This window comes from Protobothrops mucrosquamatus, unplaced genomic scaffold (genome assembly GCF_001527695.2).
Source record: "Protobothrops mucrosquamatus isolate PMUCROS unplaced genomic scaffold, P.Mucros_1.0 scaffold4262, whole genome shotgun sequence".
Classification (NCBI taxonomy): Eukaryota; Metazoa; Chordata; class Lepidosauria; order Squamata; family Viperidae; genus Protobothrops; species Protobothrops mucrosquamatus.
The window spans coordinates 32,979-50,385 of record NW_015390180.1 but is presented as its reverse complement, the minus strand read 5'-3'; the positions used below and the strand labels follow the sequence as shown (position 1 = coordinate 50,385).

General features: G+C 49.8%; 1 protein-coding gene across 2 annotated transcripts in view; it reads left to right on the top strand.

Moving 5' to 3' along the window:
* Positions 1-3,083, top strand: part of LOC107298762 (ras-related protein Rab-1B) — a 9,522-nt gene extending 6,439 nt beyond the window's left edge. The window contains exons 2-6 of one of the 2 annotated variants that reach the window (XM_015828126.1): positions 287-359; positions 836-931; positions 1,659-1,754; positions 2,158-2,289; positions 2,889-3,083. In XM_015828126.1, the coding sequence (XP_015683612.1) occupies positions 287-359; positions 836-931; positions 1,659-1,754; positions 2,158-2,289; positions 2,889-3,083 (592 nt within the window). The remainder of the gene's footprint in view (positions 1-286; positions 360-835; positions 932-1,658; positions 1,755-2,157; positions 2,290-2,888) is intronic. The other variant, XM_015828128.1, reaches the window with a different exon arrangement.
* The last annotated feature ends 14,324 nt before the right edge of the window (positions 3,084-17,407 follow it).

The window sequence follows — 17,407 nt, the reverse complement described above, 5'->3', positions numbered from 1 at the left end:
AGCGTCCCAAGGTCACGCAACCGTCTGACCAGCAAAGTCGAGTGAAGCTGCCTTAACAGTTGCCGTGATTCACTTTACAAGTGGGGCGAGGAACGTCGTAAAACGGGGCCAAAGCTCCCTTAGCGACTGTCTCACTGCACAGCAGACGTTTGGGGCTCAGTTGCCGTAAGTCGAGGACTGCCTGTACGTCCAGTTCTCCCCAGAGATTAAGAAACACGTTCAAACCTCCTGCCCCACTCTGTGTGTACAAATTGTGTGTCTTTTTTCTCTACCCCACCCTCCCCAGTGATTACCTGTTCAAGCTGCTTCTGATTGGAGATTCCGGTGTGGGGAAATCCTGCCTCTTGCTACGGTTCGCCGTGAGTATCTACGATTGCCCCCCAAAACAGCTTATTTTTCTTACTAACCCTTCCGTCTTTCCAACGCAAAAACAGCCCTTGGGACCTGCTACTAATTTAGGAATGTTTCGAGGGAAGCTGAGGTCAAGGGGGATAAAAATGCATTAAAAAAAAAAACTTCTGGAATTTCTTATCTGCCCCACCTTCAAATCTTTAAATCCCCTTTATTTTTTGGGGGGAAGAGAAGAGGATTTTTTTTTTCATGAAACGTCTTTTAACTGCTTTGGCCACGGATTAGGACTCGTCCTAAATTCCACTTGCGTTGATTTAAATCATGTGGTTTCACCTTTTGCAATTGTTTGGAGAGTTTGGATGGCTAGAATCGTGGCTTGAGCTAATTAACGGGGGATCAAGGGCTAGGATTTTGACCGAAGGCGTCATTTTCTCTGTGGTGAGTTATTTTTCTTTTTTCCTCCCCACCCCGCTCTCCGGGCCAGGATGACACCTACACAGAGAGCTACATCAGCACCATCGGGGTAGACTTCAAGATACGAACCATTGAACTGGACGGCAAAACCATTAAGCTGCAGATTGTAAGTTTTTTTGACGGGCTGTCCCGAAGGGCAGGATAGCCACCACCCTCTGGTTTTTATTCCCTTTCCCAGAAGGAGCCTCTTGATTAAAAATCCAAAATTCATTTCCCTTTTTTTCTGAACCCTTGACTAAATTGGATGCTGGCTAGGGGGATTCAGCTTGGAAAAATCACCAGGTGGTCAGTCCTGCTTCCGACAGATGAAACTCTTCAAAAGAACTTCGTGGCATTGTTTACCTTACAGGATCTTTTATTCGAGTAGCATCATATCGGCACTACATAATCAAAGCCAAATTCCCCTCCCCTGGGCACCTAGTATCAAAGCACAATTCCCTCCTCCAATTAACAGTCATAAATCACATTCCCCAATGTACATATTTTATTTGAAAAAATTAATTAAAAAATTTAAAAAATAAATAAATAAATAAATCACATTCCCCAATTAGCTTGAACCACGGGCTTCCTCTCCAGCTCTCCAGCCCCCCAATTCCTTATCAGCTCTGGTTACAATATCCTTGATTCTCACGCTAAGTTTAGCGTTGTTGTGTCTAGCTGGACTCTCATTCACATCCTCCCCCCAGCATCATCTAACTCTAAAAGGAAAAGATGGCTACATTTACGTCTGTTAATGCAAAAACATCCAACGTTAGCAGCGTTCATGATGGGGATTATGGGAGTTTGAAGTTCTGTCCAATGAGGCTGCTAACGTCTCTCTCTGCTTTCTCCAGTGGGACACAGCTGGGCAGGAACGGTTCCGGACCATCACGTCCAGCTACTACCGAGGGGCCCACGGCATCATCGTGGTTTACGACGTAACGGATCAGGTAGGGGGGGCAGTTCCAGCCACAGAGGAGCAGGACCATGGAGGCTTTTAACACACCTTCTGGGACCGACACAAAAATCTGCCAAGCAGAGACCAACAAAACTCGGCTTTTCTGCAGCTGTTTTCCCAAGGCTGTTTTCCCAATGCTCTGGGAACTGAAGTCCATGCTGGCTCTGGGATTCTGGGAGTTGAAGTCCTCCCACGCCAGCTCTAGGATTCTGGGAATTGAAGTCCTCCTGTGCTGGCTCTGGGATTCTGGGAGTTGAAGTCCCACCTGGAAATCATGGCTGGGAAATGCCAGCCTGGCCTTTGGGATCCTCCTCAAGGGTTATGGGCTTTGGAGTAGCGAACGGCTCCCCCTCCAGGCCTCACCTTGCCTCTTCCTCCCTCTGGCTTCCGCCCAGGAATCGTACAACAACGTCAAGCAGTGGCTGCAGGAGATTGAGCGCTACGCCAGCGAGAACGTCAACAAGCTGCTCGTCGGCAACAAGTGCGACTTAACCACAAAGAAGGTGGTGGACTACACAACCGCCAAGGTGAGCCTCCAGCTGCGGGAAGTGCAGGGCTCTGCATGCACTCCCGGTCTAAACCTGCAGTCTGGGGCAGTCCAGCAGGGGGCAGCATCCCGGCTTGAGAGCTGGAAGCATCTCTGTGGGGCGTACCCCGTGTCGCAGGTCGTCCTCGACTTACAACCGTTCATTTAGTGACCACTCAGACTTACGACGGCACTGAAGGCAGTGCCCTATGGCCCAATGCTCGCACAACAACTGTCACACCGCACTCACGGCCTGCATTTACGACGGTTGCAGCACCCCAAGGTCCCCTAACCACCACTTCCTTCCTTCCCGCAAGCTGGATTCGCTTAACGGCCACATTGCTCGCTCTACGACCGCAGCGGTTTACTCAACCACCGGGGTGGGGGTGGGGGTAGAGAAAAAGGTCATCAGATCAAACTTTTGATCAAAAAGGAAATAAAATCGGGCACGGCTGATTTCACTACCGCAGACCCACTTAAACCGCCGCAACTTCTGATCCCGGTCACGAGTTGAGGACGCCCCGCCGGCGGGCCGAATGTCGTTTCTCGCTGTCCTCACCCTTCCCCTCCCCTCCCCTCCTCTCCTGCCCCCCACCCCAGGAGTTTGCCGACTCGCTCAGCATCCCCTTCCTGGAGACGAGCGCCAAGAACGCCACCAACGTGGAGCAGTCCTTCATGACGATGGCGGCCGAGATCAAGAAGCGGATGGGCCCCGGGGCCACGGCCGGCGGGGACCGGCCCAACTTGAAAATCGACAGCACTCCGGTGAAACAGGGAGGCGGTGGCTGTTGCTGAACCGGAGGGACACGATGGCTTTGTGGGCAGGGGGGGAGGAAAGGAGGGAGGGCTGGGGGGGGGGTGCCTGGGACAGGCCGGGGCAGCGGGGTCCTGCCCCCTCCCCACCGTCCAGCCCCTTCCCCCTCCTCCTCCTGGTTGTTTTTTTTTTTTTCTTCTTCATTCTCTGAAGGGGGCTTTCCGGATGATACCTCCCTGCGGAGGGGACGGGGCCTTCCTCCCTTCCAGCGCAGCTGCTACTCCGAGTTGGGGGTCTTGGGCTGTTTGTCCCCCTCCCTCTTCCCCTTTTAACTCTGGACAGGGAGGCGGGAGAGGCCGGTGGTCTCTCGCCAGGCCAGGCTTTCCCTGCCCCTGGTTTTTTGGGGTGGGGGAACACATCTCTGATTGATGGGGGGGGGGNCGCTCGCCCGACCTCCCCCCCCCTCTATTTAAGGAACGTCAGGGACCCCCGCCCCGGGTGGAAAGTTTTCGTCGGCTCTCGATTCGTCCGTCCGTTTTGTTTTTCCACCAGTGACATTACAAAACACGAGAGGAAGAGAGAGAGAAAAGAGGGGAGCGGGGAGAAAACGAATAAAAACATAAGCAGCCTCTGCAAAATGAGGGTTTTCCAGGCTCGGTTGCGTGTGTGGTTTTTTTTTGGTTGTGGTTTCGTGTTTTTGTTGGTTTTTTTTTTCTCGTCCTGCACAACAACGGTGGCTCGCAAACTTTAAACAATTCGGTGCATCGTGGTCGAATTGGTGAAGCTCATTTTAATTCTGCTAAGAATTGGGTTTTTCAATCTTGGTAGCTTTTAAGGGGGGGAGACTTCCAACTCCCAGAATTCCCTGGCTGGCTGGGAACGGCCATTGCTGTAGGAAAGCCGAACACTGCCCTCTGGTGGGTACGCAAGAGAAAAGCACCCAAACCGCGGGGAAAGGATCCCGGCCACTGACTCAGGCTGGCAATTTTCTTTCTGCATGGATTTAATTTATATCCTGCCTTTATTGTGTTTAATCAACAGCTCAAGGCAATGAGCAGAATACCCCCTCCTCTTATTTCCACCCCCCCCTCGCAACGACAGCCCTGCGAGGTGGATTGGCTGCTGTTTAAACCAGGTTGGGGGGGGGGGATATTTCAACCTCGGCAGAACATCCGTTGGGTAGATTTGATTTCAATACGTTTAAAACATTAAATGGTTTATTTAATCCCCCTAAATGCCTCGGCCAGCTCCTGTTGATGAATCTTTTCCATCCTGCAACAACAACAACAAAAAAACTCTCCGAGGGGGACAACAGGGGGCGCTCTCTCACTGCCTGGCTAGCCTGCCGCTTCCCTGGGTCTGCAACCTGGCGCCCGTCATAAGTATGAGTCAGTTGCCAAGTGGGATGGATTTTAGGAAACGCTCAGATTTCACACAATCCCCCCCTAACCGGCTTCTTCTGGAAGGTCTTGCCGCTGCCAAGCTAGCTGAGATTTAACCAGGATTAGCTTTGCGCAAGGAGGAGGGCGATTTCCAACTCGGCCTATTTGGTAATTGACGGCTTTGGAGTTTTGTACCGAAGCACAAAACTCCACCTTCAGTCATCTCGGCTAGAAACGGGGTTTATTTAGGGAACAGACTAGGAGGACAAACCAGGAATTAGCCATAGTTTAGGATTGTGGGCTGCGTCAACTTTGGAACTTTGTACAAAAGATCTCGATACTGGAAAGGAAAGAAAAAAAAAACCCCTAGAACCTTGGGCTGTTGTCCAGGTGAAGCTTTGACCTGTACATCAAATTTATATACAGCTTTTTCCTTGCTCTTTTTGCAACGACAGCCCTGTGAGGTAGGTTGGGCTGATCCCAAATCACCCGGGAGCTTCTGAACTGGACTTCAACTCCCAGAATCCCCCCCCCCGCCAGTCGGCACTGGCAGGCCTCGCCTGAATTCTGGGAGTCAAAGTCGCCCCCGTCTTCCACTGGCCAAGGTTGAGCACTGACCTATAAAGCCTTTCCTTCCTCGGGCAGCAAGGAGGATGGGGTTTGTAGTCCAGGCCCAGATCTTAGACTTAGGAAGGAAGAATCTGGGTCTGTGGTCAGCATTGACGGGTCTGGTCGTCCCAGGTGCCTCTTTGGGCAGGGAAGGATGGGAGTTAGGATCCAGCAGAGAGCCCCCTGGGGGAGGATGGGATTTGTTGTCCAGGCACAGATCCTAGGAAGTAAGATCTGCAGTCAGCATTGACAGGTCTGGTCATCCCAGATGCCTCTTTGGGCAGGGAAGGATGGGAGTCGGGGTCCAGCAAAGAGCCCCCTGGGAAAGGATGGGGTTTTGTAGTCCAGGCACAGATCCTAGGAAAGTAAGATCTGCAGTCAGCATCGACGGGTCTGGTCGTCCCAGGTGCCTCTTTGGGCAGGGAAGGATGGGAGTTGGGGTCCAGCAGAGAGCCCCCTGGGAAAGGATGGGGTTTTGTAGTCCAGGCACAGATCCTAGGAAAGTAAGATCTGCAGTCAGCATTGATGGGTCTGGTCATCCCAGGTGCCTCTTTGGGCAGGGAAGGATGGGAGTTGGGGTCCAGCAGAGAGCCCCCTGGGGGAGGATGGGATTTGTGGTCCAGGCACAGATCCTAGGACGTAAGTTCTGTGGTCAGCATCGATGGGTCTGGTCATCCCAGGTGCCTCTTTGGGGGCGGGAAAGGATGGGAGTCATGGTCCAGCAGAGACCCCTGGGGAGGATGGGATTTGTGGTCCAGGCGCAGATCCTAGGACGTAAGATCTGCGGTCAGCATCGCTGGGTCTGGTCATCCCAGGTGCCTCTTTGGGCAGGGAAGGATGGGAGTCGGGGTCCAGCAGAGAGCCCGCTGGGGGAGGATGGGATTTATTGTCCAGGCACAGATCCTAGGAAGTAAGATCTGCAGTCAGCATCGATGGGTCTGGTCATCCCAGGTGCCTCTGGGCGGGGAAGGATGGGAGTTAGGATCCAGCAGAGAGACCCCTGGGGGAGGATGGGATTTGTTGTCCAGGCACAGATCCTAGGACGTAAGATCTGCGGTCTCTGCGGTCAGGATTGATGGGTCTGGTCATCCCAGGTGCCTCTTTGGGCAGGGAAGGATGGGAGTCGGGGTCCAGCAGAGAGCCCCCTGGGGGAGGATGGGATTTGTTGTCCAGGCACAGATCCTAGGACGTAAGATCTGCGGTCAGCATCGCTGGGTCTGGTCATCCCAGGTGCCTCTTTGGGCGGGGAAGGATGGGAGTTAGGATCCAGCAGAGAGCCCCCTGGGGGAGGATGGGATTTGTTGTCCAGGCGCAGATCCTAGGAAAGTAAGATCTGCAGTCAGCATCGACGGGTCTGGTCGTCCCAGGTGCCTCTTTGGGCGGGGAAGGATGAGAGTCGGGGTCCAGCAGAGACCCCCTCTCCCCCCACCCTTCCAAAAACCCACCTGCTCCAGCAAAGCGGCCCCTCCTGCCCACCTGCTGCGCTTGCTGCAGAGGGGGGGTTCCCCCAAAAGCGACCCCGACTCTCCCCCCCCCTCCAAAAAAAAACCCCCCACCACCCAGGATCCTCAGCGGCCGGGTGGCACTCCGCAGCCCCTGGTTCCCAGCCGGGGCTGGCCCCTTCGCGCTCACCTGTGCGGCGCGGCCNAGGGAGGGGAGCGGGCTCAAGGGCCGGGGAAGGGAGGGGAGGGGGATCAAGGGCCAGAGAAAAGAGAGGAGGGGGCTCAGGGGCCGAAGAAGGGAGGGCAGGGGCCTCCGTGGCCGGAGAAAGGAGGGGAGGGGGTTCAAGGGCCAAGGAAGGGCTAGGAAAGAACTGGAATTTTAGGGGGGGGATCAGCACCAAAGACAGGTCCAGGCTCCCTAGCAAGGGTAGGTGGGCTCTCTCTGCCAAACTCCAAACGGGGTGTGGGGGGGGAGCAGTCCAGCTCCTAGCATCATCTATTTCAATCTTTAGCCCTATTTTTTTGAGGGGAGGGTCTTTCAGCAGCGGGGGAGGGCAAATCTGAGCAATTTGGGAGGGGTGAGAAAGCCCCCCCCCCGTGAGTCCCTCAAACAAGCAGACATGCCTTCGGTCCTAGCAGAGAGAGAGAGGGAGAGCCCTGCAATTTGGGTCTGGGGGTGCAAAGGCCGTTTTATTTCTGTCTGGGGGAAAATGGGGGGGGATCGTGGGTCTTTTTGAGGGGGGGTAGCAGAGAAATTTGGATCGACTGGGAATCACTAGCCTAACCAGGAGGAAAACCATCTATCCAAGAGCCCCTAAAAGGGGTCTTGGGGGTGGGGAAGCCCCCTCCCCAAATTCAGAAAAAGCCACCTCCTCCCTTGCAACTTTCCAGCTATCCCCTACCTCTTTTAGGGGGCTATTAAAAAAACAAAAACAAAATAAGAGGGGGTTTTTTTATTCCCCTCTTCTTCCATTCTGGTGACGTGCTCAGGAATCCCAGGAAAGGATTTTTTTTTTTAAATTTATATATATTATATATATAATTTAAAAAGAACTCCTCCTGTTCCTCCATTTTCTGCCATCCACCTCTCTGCCCCCTCCCCAATTTTCTCTCCTCCATCTGTAACCAAGGAACCTGACTCCGGTTGCCATGGGAACTACATATGTTTACAAAAGAGAGCCCTTTCCTAATAAATGGGATGCTGGCATCAATGTAACTCCTTCCCGGTGGGGGTCTCCTCGGGGTGTGTGTGTGTGTGTGTTTGTGGGGTGGGGGGGACAGGATGTGAGGGAAATAAAGCCCCCTAGATCTGATTTGAGTGTTAAAAAAAGCTTGGAATCCCTGCTTCTTCTTTTTTTAAAAATAAAATAAAATAATGGATTTGACACACAGCCGTGCGGAGAACAATCCAAAGATCCTTAAACCAGGAAAGGATTTCCTTGATTTAAAGGAAACAAACCAACATAGGATGGGAACATCGGTTGTCAAAGCAAGCGCATCCAATGTTTGCTTCTGTCTCTCTCTCTCTCTCTCTCTCTAAGCTTTAACCAGGTTTTGGCTGCCAAAAATCCTGCAGGAGTTTGAAGCCCCGGTGTAAAAATAAGGCCGCGTCCCCACTGCAATATTCAGGAATTCATAGCGACACGAATATTGCAAATTCTCAGGAATGTTATCCGAGGTTTCATGCCCAGATCTTGGGTGTTTGTTTAAAAAGCTGCCCTAGATAAGGATTTGGGGATGTGAGTTCAATGGATCTGAGATAGTTTCAATATCCTGGGGTGATTTTCCCGCTTTTATTTTGGAAATAGGAAAGTCCTTGTAAAGTTGTTTTCTTTAAAAAAAAATAATAATATGCTAGGTGTGCCTCCGTTTAAGGTGTATGTGCTATTTCTTAGTAGGAGGGATTATTTGGGGACCCGTCGTCTAGTTTCAAAAAGCCCTCCCCCCCCCCCGTTGAAACGGCGGAGGGGGACCTGTGGATTTCCAGGAGCTGGAAACGGCCACTCCTAGCCAACTTGCCAGTGGCTCAAGTGGGTGCTCTTGGGAGTTATAGTTTCTCTATAGAGGCACTCTGGAGAGCCCGTTTGGTCTAGAGGTTAAGGCCTCAAGCAAGAAAGCAGGAGATGGTGAGTTCTAGTTTTGCCTTAGGCATTAAAGCCGGCTGGGTGACTTGGGCCAATCACCAGGAGACGGTGAGTTCTAGTTTTGCCTTAGGCATTAAAGCCGGCTGGGTGACTTGGGCCAATCACCAGGAGACGGTGAGTTCTAGTTTTGCCTTAGGCGTGCAAGCCAGCTGGGTGACTTTGGGCCAATCACTAGGAGAGGTGAGTTCTAGTCCGTCCGTAGGCATGAAAACCAGCTGGGTGACTTTGGGCCAATCACCAGGAGAGGTGAGTTCGAGTCCCGGCTTATGCATGAAAGCCGGTTGGGTGACTTTGGGCCAATCACCAGGCGGCTGGGAGTTCTAGTCCCTCTCTCCCTCTCTCTCTCTCTCCCTCCCTCCCTCCCTCTTCGTTGGATATGTTCGCCGCCTTGAGTTATGTGTATATAGAATCCTAAGGCTGGAAGGGACCTTGGAGGTCTCCTAGTCTGACCCCCCTGCTCAAGGCAGGAGACCTCCTACCATGTCAGTCAAAGGGCTGTCCCGTCTATTTTTGAAAAGCTCAGGACACCAACAGATAAATACATAAAATTACAATTAAAAACACAAGGAATTCAATATCGATTCGACATTTGCAGGCTCCAAAGTTTGGGGCGATGGAATGCGGTCTCCTTAGCTTCGTGTTCTCGCCGGAAGCAGGGAGGGTACCTTAAATCCGAAGACCTTCCTGACCTTAAATCTCGGCGGTTGGGTGTGGGAAATATAGTTTTCATTCCTGCAACCGAAAACGAAGACCAGAATCCATGCTTAGCCTTTTTTTCTTTGGCTGGTTTTTCCGCTCTTGGAAAGAACTCAAGCCCAACCGAAAGACGCTTTTGCAAGAAAACCAGCCAGGGTGGGTTGAGGATGCGTTTCTCGGGACCCGAGTTCGAATGCTGCGCAGAGCCTCGCCTCGAGGAGATCCTCACGCCCGTGCCTCGTGCGTGGGCAGCTTCAAATCGGTTTTAGGTTTTAGGCGACAAGGCTTTTCTTCCCCCTCCTTGGCCCGCTGCGGCGCCTTGCCGCCTGCGCGCGGCACAGACAGCTCCTGAGTTTCTAGTCCTCATGAAGAGAAGGGAGGGTTAGCACGCTGAGCTTGGCAGCCAGCCTTCTCCAAAATATCACCAGACAGGGCGAAGCTTGCTAGACATTGAAAACAGGCTCAACAATTGGAAGCAAAAACCTAGGTGTTTGGTTTTTTGTGTTTTTTGGGGGGGGTTTCCACAGTTTCCATTTTTGGGGAAATTGATTGTCTTTTAGGATTTACGAGCGACTTCTGAGGTGCGAGGTCCCCCCCTTTTCTGACCTCTGTTTTTTTTTTAAATTTCTCCATTGGCACCTCTGTTTGAGAAATAATCCGCGATCCAAAATAAGTCTTTGCCAGCAGGGCTGGCAAAGCGCTGGATGCCAAAATTAATTGATCCGACTCGGAGACAACGTTTTAAGAAAAGCCATCGAGGAACGGATATTTTTTATTTTTTTTCCAGAGGTTACAACACCGTGTTTCTTTTTTCAAAGGCGTCCCTGGCTGAGGAACGGAAAGCAAAGAGGAAAATGGATTTCCCTTGGGCTAAGTTCAATCTTGGAAAAAAATATTGTAAACAGGCCTTCACCAGCCCTGATGATGTTCCCTAGTTGGGTAATGAGATGTCTGCGAGCCAATAGCCCAGCTCAGTCAGCACCAGAGTTTGTGTAATCTTAGCTAAAGGTCAAACAAACTTAACTTTGATGGAGCTTAATTAAGCAACCATTGGTCTGAAATGGTATGGGGTTTCCTGCCTGAGCAGGGGGCTGGACTAGAAGACCTCCAAGGTCCCTTCCAGCTCTCTTATTCTGTTAAGAGTTTTCGAATCAACGGGCTTGGGCTGACACCAGGGACTAGCCACTTAGTTTTCATCCATTGCTCCTTCCTACAGAGGGGAGGATTTCATGCGTCCTTCCAGAGGTGACGAGTTGCAGGTCCCCTGGGTGGCAAGGACTAGCTGGATGGGAAGGATGGGAGATGTAGTCTCTGGCTGCCATGGGCTGGGCTGGGCAGGGGATTCAACACATCTGAATTGGGACCCAAGAATCAAAAGAGATAATTTGTGGATTATCTAGAGGGGGGCAGAGACCCTCAATGGATCCCAGATTTCCCCCCCCCCTTGTCTGGTGGGTGCAAATTGAACACACAAGCACCCCAAAATTGACAGCTCTGGTTGCCCTAGCAACCGACAGTACTTTCAAGGTGAAAACAAGAATAAAAAGAGAGTTCGTTGCTCTCCCGTATATTATTTCTTCTCTTCTCTTCCCCCGCGTCTCTGTCATTCCAGAGTATTCTCAGGGACCCCCCCCCACACACACACATACACACACACACACACACACCAGCGAACCCCCAGGATATTGGGCGGGGGGCGGGACTGGCATTAGCCCAGCTTCCAAATGTCCAAACTTTTGGGCCCCCACCAGGATGGGAAGGAAGAAAAAAAGGGGGGGTGCGAGAAATCAAGGCCGCGGGAAGCAAACGTCGCCCCCACTTCCTGGCACGGCTGCCGTGATTCGGCTTGGCAGGCTTCAGACGCAAATACAGATCGAAGGTGTGCCAAAAAAAACCCCTCCAAGCATTTTGCAGAGAAAAGGATACAAGAGATTAGCCCGCCGCTGGCTAAGTGGAAGGCAGAAGGTTTAACAGGATTGGGATTTTTAAAAAAAGAGTCAATCAATCAGAAACGGAAGGGAAGGGACCTTGGAGATCTTCTAGTCCAACCCCCCTGCTCAAGCAGAATAATAACAGAATAACTGAGTTGGAAGGGACCTTGGAGGTCTTCTAGTCTAACCCCCCTGCTCAAGCAGAATAATAACAGAATAACTGAGTTGGAAGGGACACTGGAGGTCTTCTAGTCCAACCCCCCTGCTCACGCAGGAGACCCCCATACCATTTCAGACAAATAGCTGTCCAGTCTCTTCTTAAAAGCGATGGAGCACCCACAACTTCTGGTGGCAAGCTGTTCCACTGGTTAATTGTCCTCCCTGTCAGGAAGTTTCTCCTTAATTCCAGGTTGCTTCTCTCCTTGATGAGTTTCCATCCATTCTTCCTTGTCTTGCCTGCAGGTGCTTTGGAAAATAGGTGGACACCCCCCCCACTTCTTCTTTTTGGCAGCCCTTCAAATACTGGAAGACTGCTATCCTGTCCCCCCCCCCCCCAGTCCTTCTTTTCTCTAGATTGGCCATACCCAATTCCCGCAACCGTTCTTCGTATGTTTTTGCCGTCGCGGTTGGAAAATTTAGCAGGCTGACTTGCTGGTTTTCACTCCGGTTATAAAGTGAGGACTGAGAATTCCCTCCCTGATCAAAGATTTGGGTCAATTCAAAGGCTGATCTAATTTTCGCATGACCTTAATAGATGAGGCAATTTAGAGAACGTTGTTTTTCTCTTCTCCAGAACCAATGGGACCTTTTAGTTGTTTATGTATTTATTTTTTAAAAAGCTAGGCTGAAACCTCAAGAAACGGGATGACTAATAAAGGGAGTCCTTGACGTTACGACCAAAACAGACCCCCAAATTTCTGCTGCTAAGGGAGGCAGATCTTAAGCTGAGTTTTGCCCCATTTTACGACCTTTACGTAAAGGCACATCGTCGTTAAACGAATCCTGTTGACTTTGCTTTTCGGAAGCGGATCGCCTGACCCCCCGGGAGGCTGTGACCATCGTAAATACCAGTCAGTTGCCAAGCCTCTGAATTTTGATCACGTGACCACGGGGGGGGAACACCACCACGGTCGTAAAAGCGTGAAAACCGGTCCCAAGTTCCTTTTTTCCAGTGCCGTTGCAACTTTGAACGGTCATTAAATGTACCGTCGTAAGTTGAGGATGCTTTTCCCCCCCCCTCCAAATTCATCCTTTGCTGACTTTTTAATGCAGGGACCTAAATGTCAATATCAGCCATACGGGTATAGATAGCAGTCAATGCTGGTTTGATTCCAGGTCTAACCCACATTTCTTTTCTTTTTTTTTTTTGGTCAAGGTGAAGAGGTAGGAGAGACACCCCCCCCACCCAATCTTTGTTTGAAAGAAAACTCTCAAAACTTAAAATCTTAAATCTCGGCTTTCAGGCAGGCAGTTTCTTAACCCCGGATCTTGCAAACACTGGCTAACGGTTCCAGGTCCGAATAAGAATAATCGAACGCGACGTTTACATCAGTTCGGCGTTTGCAGGACTTCCAAGTTTGGGCTTGATGTCTTGGGTCTTAAAAGCTTAAAAACAGCTTTTTTCTCTCTCCTTTTTTCTTTCAAGCCACATTGCCGAATCCCAGTTTCACAGCTCTCAGGGCTGACAATGGCAACTGCCACTCCGAAGGCAGAGCAGAAACAATTGTTCTGAATTGTTTCTCCCGATGCCGGATGGATCCTGGAGAGAGAGAAGCCTGTCTGGAAAAAAAACGCCTGGACGATTTGCACGGTTCTTTAAAATGTGAGCCGTGCTGGGAAAGGGGGGGGGAGAGAAAGAGGTGTATTTACAGGCTGCTCTTTGGATGCAAATAGTCCTCCACTTACAACATTTCATTTAGTGACCGTTCAGAGTCACAACGCCCCTGGAAAAAGGGACCTAGGACCGTTTTTCACCCTTAACGACCCTCGCATCCTCCTCCACGGTCACCGGATCCAAAAGTTCCACCGCTCAGCAACTGACTCGTATTTACGACGTATTTGCGACCGTCTGAGCAGCCAAGTCTCACTTAACAGCCGTGTTATTCATTTAACAACGGCAGGGGGTGGCCTAACCGGGGGCCGCAAGAAAAGCCGTCCAACGGGGCCAAACCCGCTTAACACATTTCTCTCACTTAGCGACATTAGATTTTGGGCTCCGTTGTGGCCGTAAGTTGGGGACCACCTGTATTTGCAGAATTTGGCTCTTGTTTTCCATCCAAGGTCCAAGAAAGTTTTAATGCAACGTGCAATCCTTTCCCGAAGAAATTCTCCCCGAGGTTTTTCCGTGCGGCTGTGTTTCAAATTCAGTATGGGCTGGAAAAAAAAATATGTGATTTTTAGATATGCGTGAAAAGGCGACAGGAATGTCTCGTTCAGGTGGGGAAAATCTGTTCGCTCCAAGCTTGGGAGCGAACGGGCGCCATCAATCTTGGTTTCTGATCAGGAGAACATTTCTAGAAAAGTGTATTTTGGGAGGATCCAATTTTGCAATTCTCCATGATGGCTTTTGGGGTCAGAGATGGTGAGACGGGGTTAATTTCCCCTGTTTTCTTAGCCTTCCGATCCTTGGATGCTATGTGCATTTTCTGCCTGCCTCTTTAATGGAGCTCTCCGGGGTCCTGGATCATCTGCCGAAGCCCCGAGACTAGATCGGATCAGCCAAAGCTGTGCGGTTCCTTTGATCTGTAATTGGAAAAAGGAGATGCCATCAGAGGATCCGCCGTTGAGAATCAGTCCTGGAAAAGTGGCCCAGATGCTTTTCATCAGCTTTGGACATGGGAAGAGGAAGGGAAGTTGTGTGAGGAAAGGGAGGGAGGGAGGGAGGGAAGGAGGAAGGAGAGAAGGAAGGAAGGGAGGGAAAGAAGGAAGGGAGGGAGGGAGGGAGGAAGGAGAGAAGGGAGGAAGGAAGGAAGAGGTGGAATGTGGGAGGGAAGGGAAGGAAGGAAATGGAGCATAGGTAGGAAGGAAGGAAGGAAGGAAAGGATGGAATGTGGGAAGGAAGGGAGGGAGGAAGGAGAGAAGGAAGGAAGAAAAGGATGGAATGTGGGAAGGAAGGAAGAAAAGGATGGAATGTGGGAAGGAAGGGAGGAAGGAGAGAAGGAAGGAAGAAAAGGATGGAATGTGGGAAGGAAGAGAGAGGGAGGAAGGAAGGCGAGAAGGGAGGAAGGAAGGGATGGAATGGAGGGAGGGAAGGAAGGAAGGGGTGGAACATGGGAGGGATGGAAGTAAGGAAATGGTGGAGCGTAGGAAAGAAGGAAGGAAAGAACATTGGGAGAGGGAGGAGAATTCTGGGAGTTGAATTCCATGCATCAAGCTGCCAAGGTTGAGAAACAGGAAGGAAGGAAGGAGATGGGAATGAGAAAATATGGAAGGGAAAAGGAAAACAAATCAGGCTCATGAGATCTAGAAACCTGTCCTTTAAAAAAAAAAAAAAAGGTGTCATCTGAAGACAGAATCTGTTTCCTTGTGGGGGCGCATAGCCTATATAAGGTTTAAGCACTACACTGAGGCAGGGGTGGGATTCAAATATGGGAACAACCGGTTCTCTGCCTGGATGCCGCTTCCGGAAGTCCATTCTGGGCCACAAAAAAATTAGCTACCGGTTCTGCCGAACCGGTGCACAACCGGCTGAATCCCACCACGGCATTGAGGGCTTTGCACCAACAAGCCTCCGATAAATCTTTTCCATTTTTCCGTTTGTAGATAACCCAAAATGTGCAGATATATATATATATATATATTTATATATTTCTTGCCACCTACACGCTCCTTTTTAATTGCAACCCTCCTGTTGAACTTTTGGGAAACAGTTCTTCTTTTTTAATATATATATATATATATATATATATATTAGGAAAAAAAATATCTCTTTTTTTTGGGAACGCAAAAAAATCTGGTACGCGGTAGACGGGGAGGATGGGGGGGGGAGAAAGTAAGTGCAGGCGGGTTCAGGAAGGAGAAAGACACCCGTGGTGTGAAAATTGCTCCGGCTGGGCACACGGAAGTGAGGGTGTCGGCGTTGCTAGGCATTTTTTCCCAGGCTTCAGTGGGACTCAGCAGGCTTTTGACAGGTGATGGATGTAATTCGTGCTTTGACTGTCACTGGAGCAAAAAAAAAAAAAAAGGATGAATTTCCGAAGCGGGGAGAGGGGTGTGTGTGTTAGAGCTCTGGACCCATAACAGCGAACACGTGCTCCAGAAGTTGTGAATGCTCCAACACTGGAAGTTTTTAAGAGGAGATTGGACAGCCGTTTGTCTGAAATGGTGTAGGGTTTCCTGCCTGAGCAGGGGGTTGGACTAGATGACCTCCAAGGTCCCTTCCAGTTCTGTTTCTGTTTCTATTCTATTCTATTCCCTATTCTGTTCTATTATTCTGTTCTATTCCATTTCATTCCATTCTATTATTTTATTCCATTCCGTTCCATTCCATTCCGTTCCATTCCATTCCATTCCATTCTATTCTATTCTATTCTATTCTATTCTATTCTATTCTATTCTATTATTATTCTATTTCATTCTATTCCGTTCTGTTCTATTCTATTCTATTCTATCCCATCCCATCCCATCCCATCCCATCCCTTCTAGCACTGATGATGTTACCTAGTTCTCCTTTATTGTTTTCACTCTCTAATATTGTCTAGATTCTCTACACATTTGCCTAATTCCTTTCCAAAAACCAGCCCAAAAATACCCCTCCGTCTAGTGGCAGGGAGTTCCGAAGTCTCACCCTCCCCATTCTGCACAGTTCTTCCTTCAACCGGCCCTGGATTCCCTCCCACCCCACCCTCTAATTTGAGAACCTCATCTTTGTCTTCCCACAGTGTATGGGTTTTCTTTACACACACACACACACACACACACACCGCTTTCTCATCTCTCTTTTCCTGTCTTGGCTCCCTGCTCGGAAAGATCCCCCAGTGGTGCCCTTTCCTCCCGGAAGACCTGCTCGCCCTCGCGAGCCGTCTCCGCTGTCCTTTTCTCGCCCCTGGCAAGTCTCTCCTCGTCGTTAACAGCGGCAGGCGACGTTGCGTGGGCAGGGAAGTGCCTATTATGGGCTGGAGTAGAAAGATCCCTTCCAATGAAAGGATTTTTTAAAATATATATATATATATTATTTTGTCATGCTGGGAAGCAGCAAAAGTTCAGCTTCTCCGCCAGCAGAGGACAAGGGACCTGGGGAGACGTGGGTGGTTCTGGCAACGTCGTCAGCCGCGCTGGGCTTCCATAGACTTCTTTTGGGGAGGGGGGATAAAGAGGGAGAGAGAGAAAAGAGAGAATTAAAGCATCTTTTCTGCTCCAGAGACATGCCACCGGGAAAGCGATCCAGTTTGGCAGGATTTTGCAGGCCGTTGTGTTCCTGAGAAGATGCCATGGTGGAGAGTGGCAGATGGAGCTGGGGATCAGCCTGTGTGTTTGTTTGTGTGTGTGTGTGTGTGTACGTGTGTACGCAGCATGGTGGCTAATGCAGGAGAGTGACGGCAAAGAGGAGAAAAGACCAAAGTTATGAAATTTAGAATAGAATATAGAATAGATATGATAGATAGATAAAGTAGATAGATAATATTCATAGGATAGATAGATAGATGATAGATAGATAGATAGATAGATAGATAGATAGATAGATAGATAGATAGATAGATAGATAGATAGAAAGATAGATAGATAGATAGATAGATAGATAGATAGATAGATAGATAGATAGATAGATGATAGATAATATGACAGAGACAGACAGACAGACAGACAGACAGACAGACAGACAGACAGACAGACAGACAGATAGATAGATAGACATAATATTCATATGATAGATAGATAGATAGATAGACAGACAGACAGACAGACAGACAGACAGAGTAGATAATATTCATAGGATATATATATTCATATGACATAGATAGACAGACAGACAGATATAGATATATAGATATATGCATATAGATACATAGATATACATACACATGTATTCATTGTTTTACTTGTACATGAGATTAACTAAGTCCAGGAATCTGCAAACTTCCAGGCGTCTCTGGAAACCCCAACACCCATCATCCTTACTGGCAGGGGCTGATGGGAATTGGGGTTCAACAACCTCCAGGGCT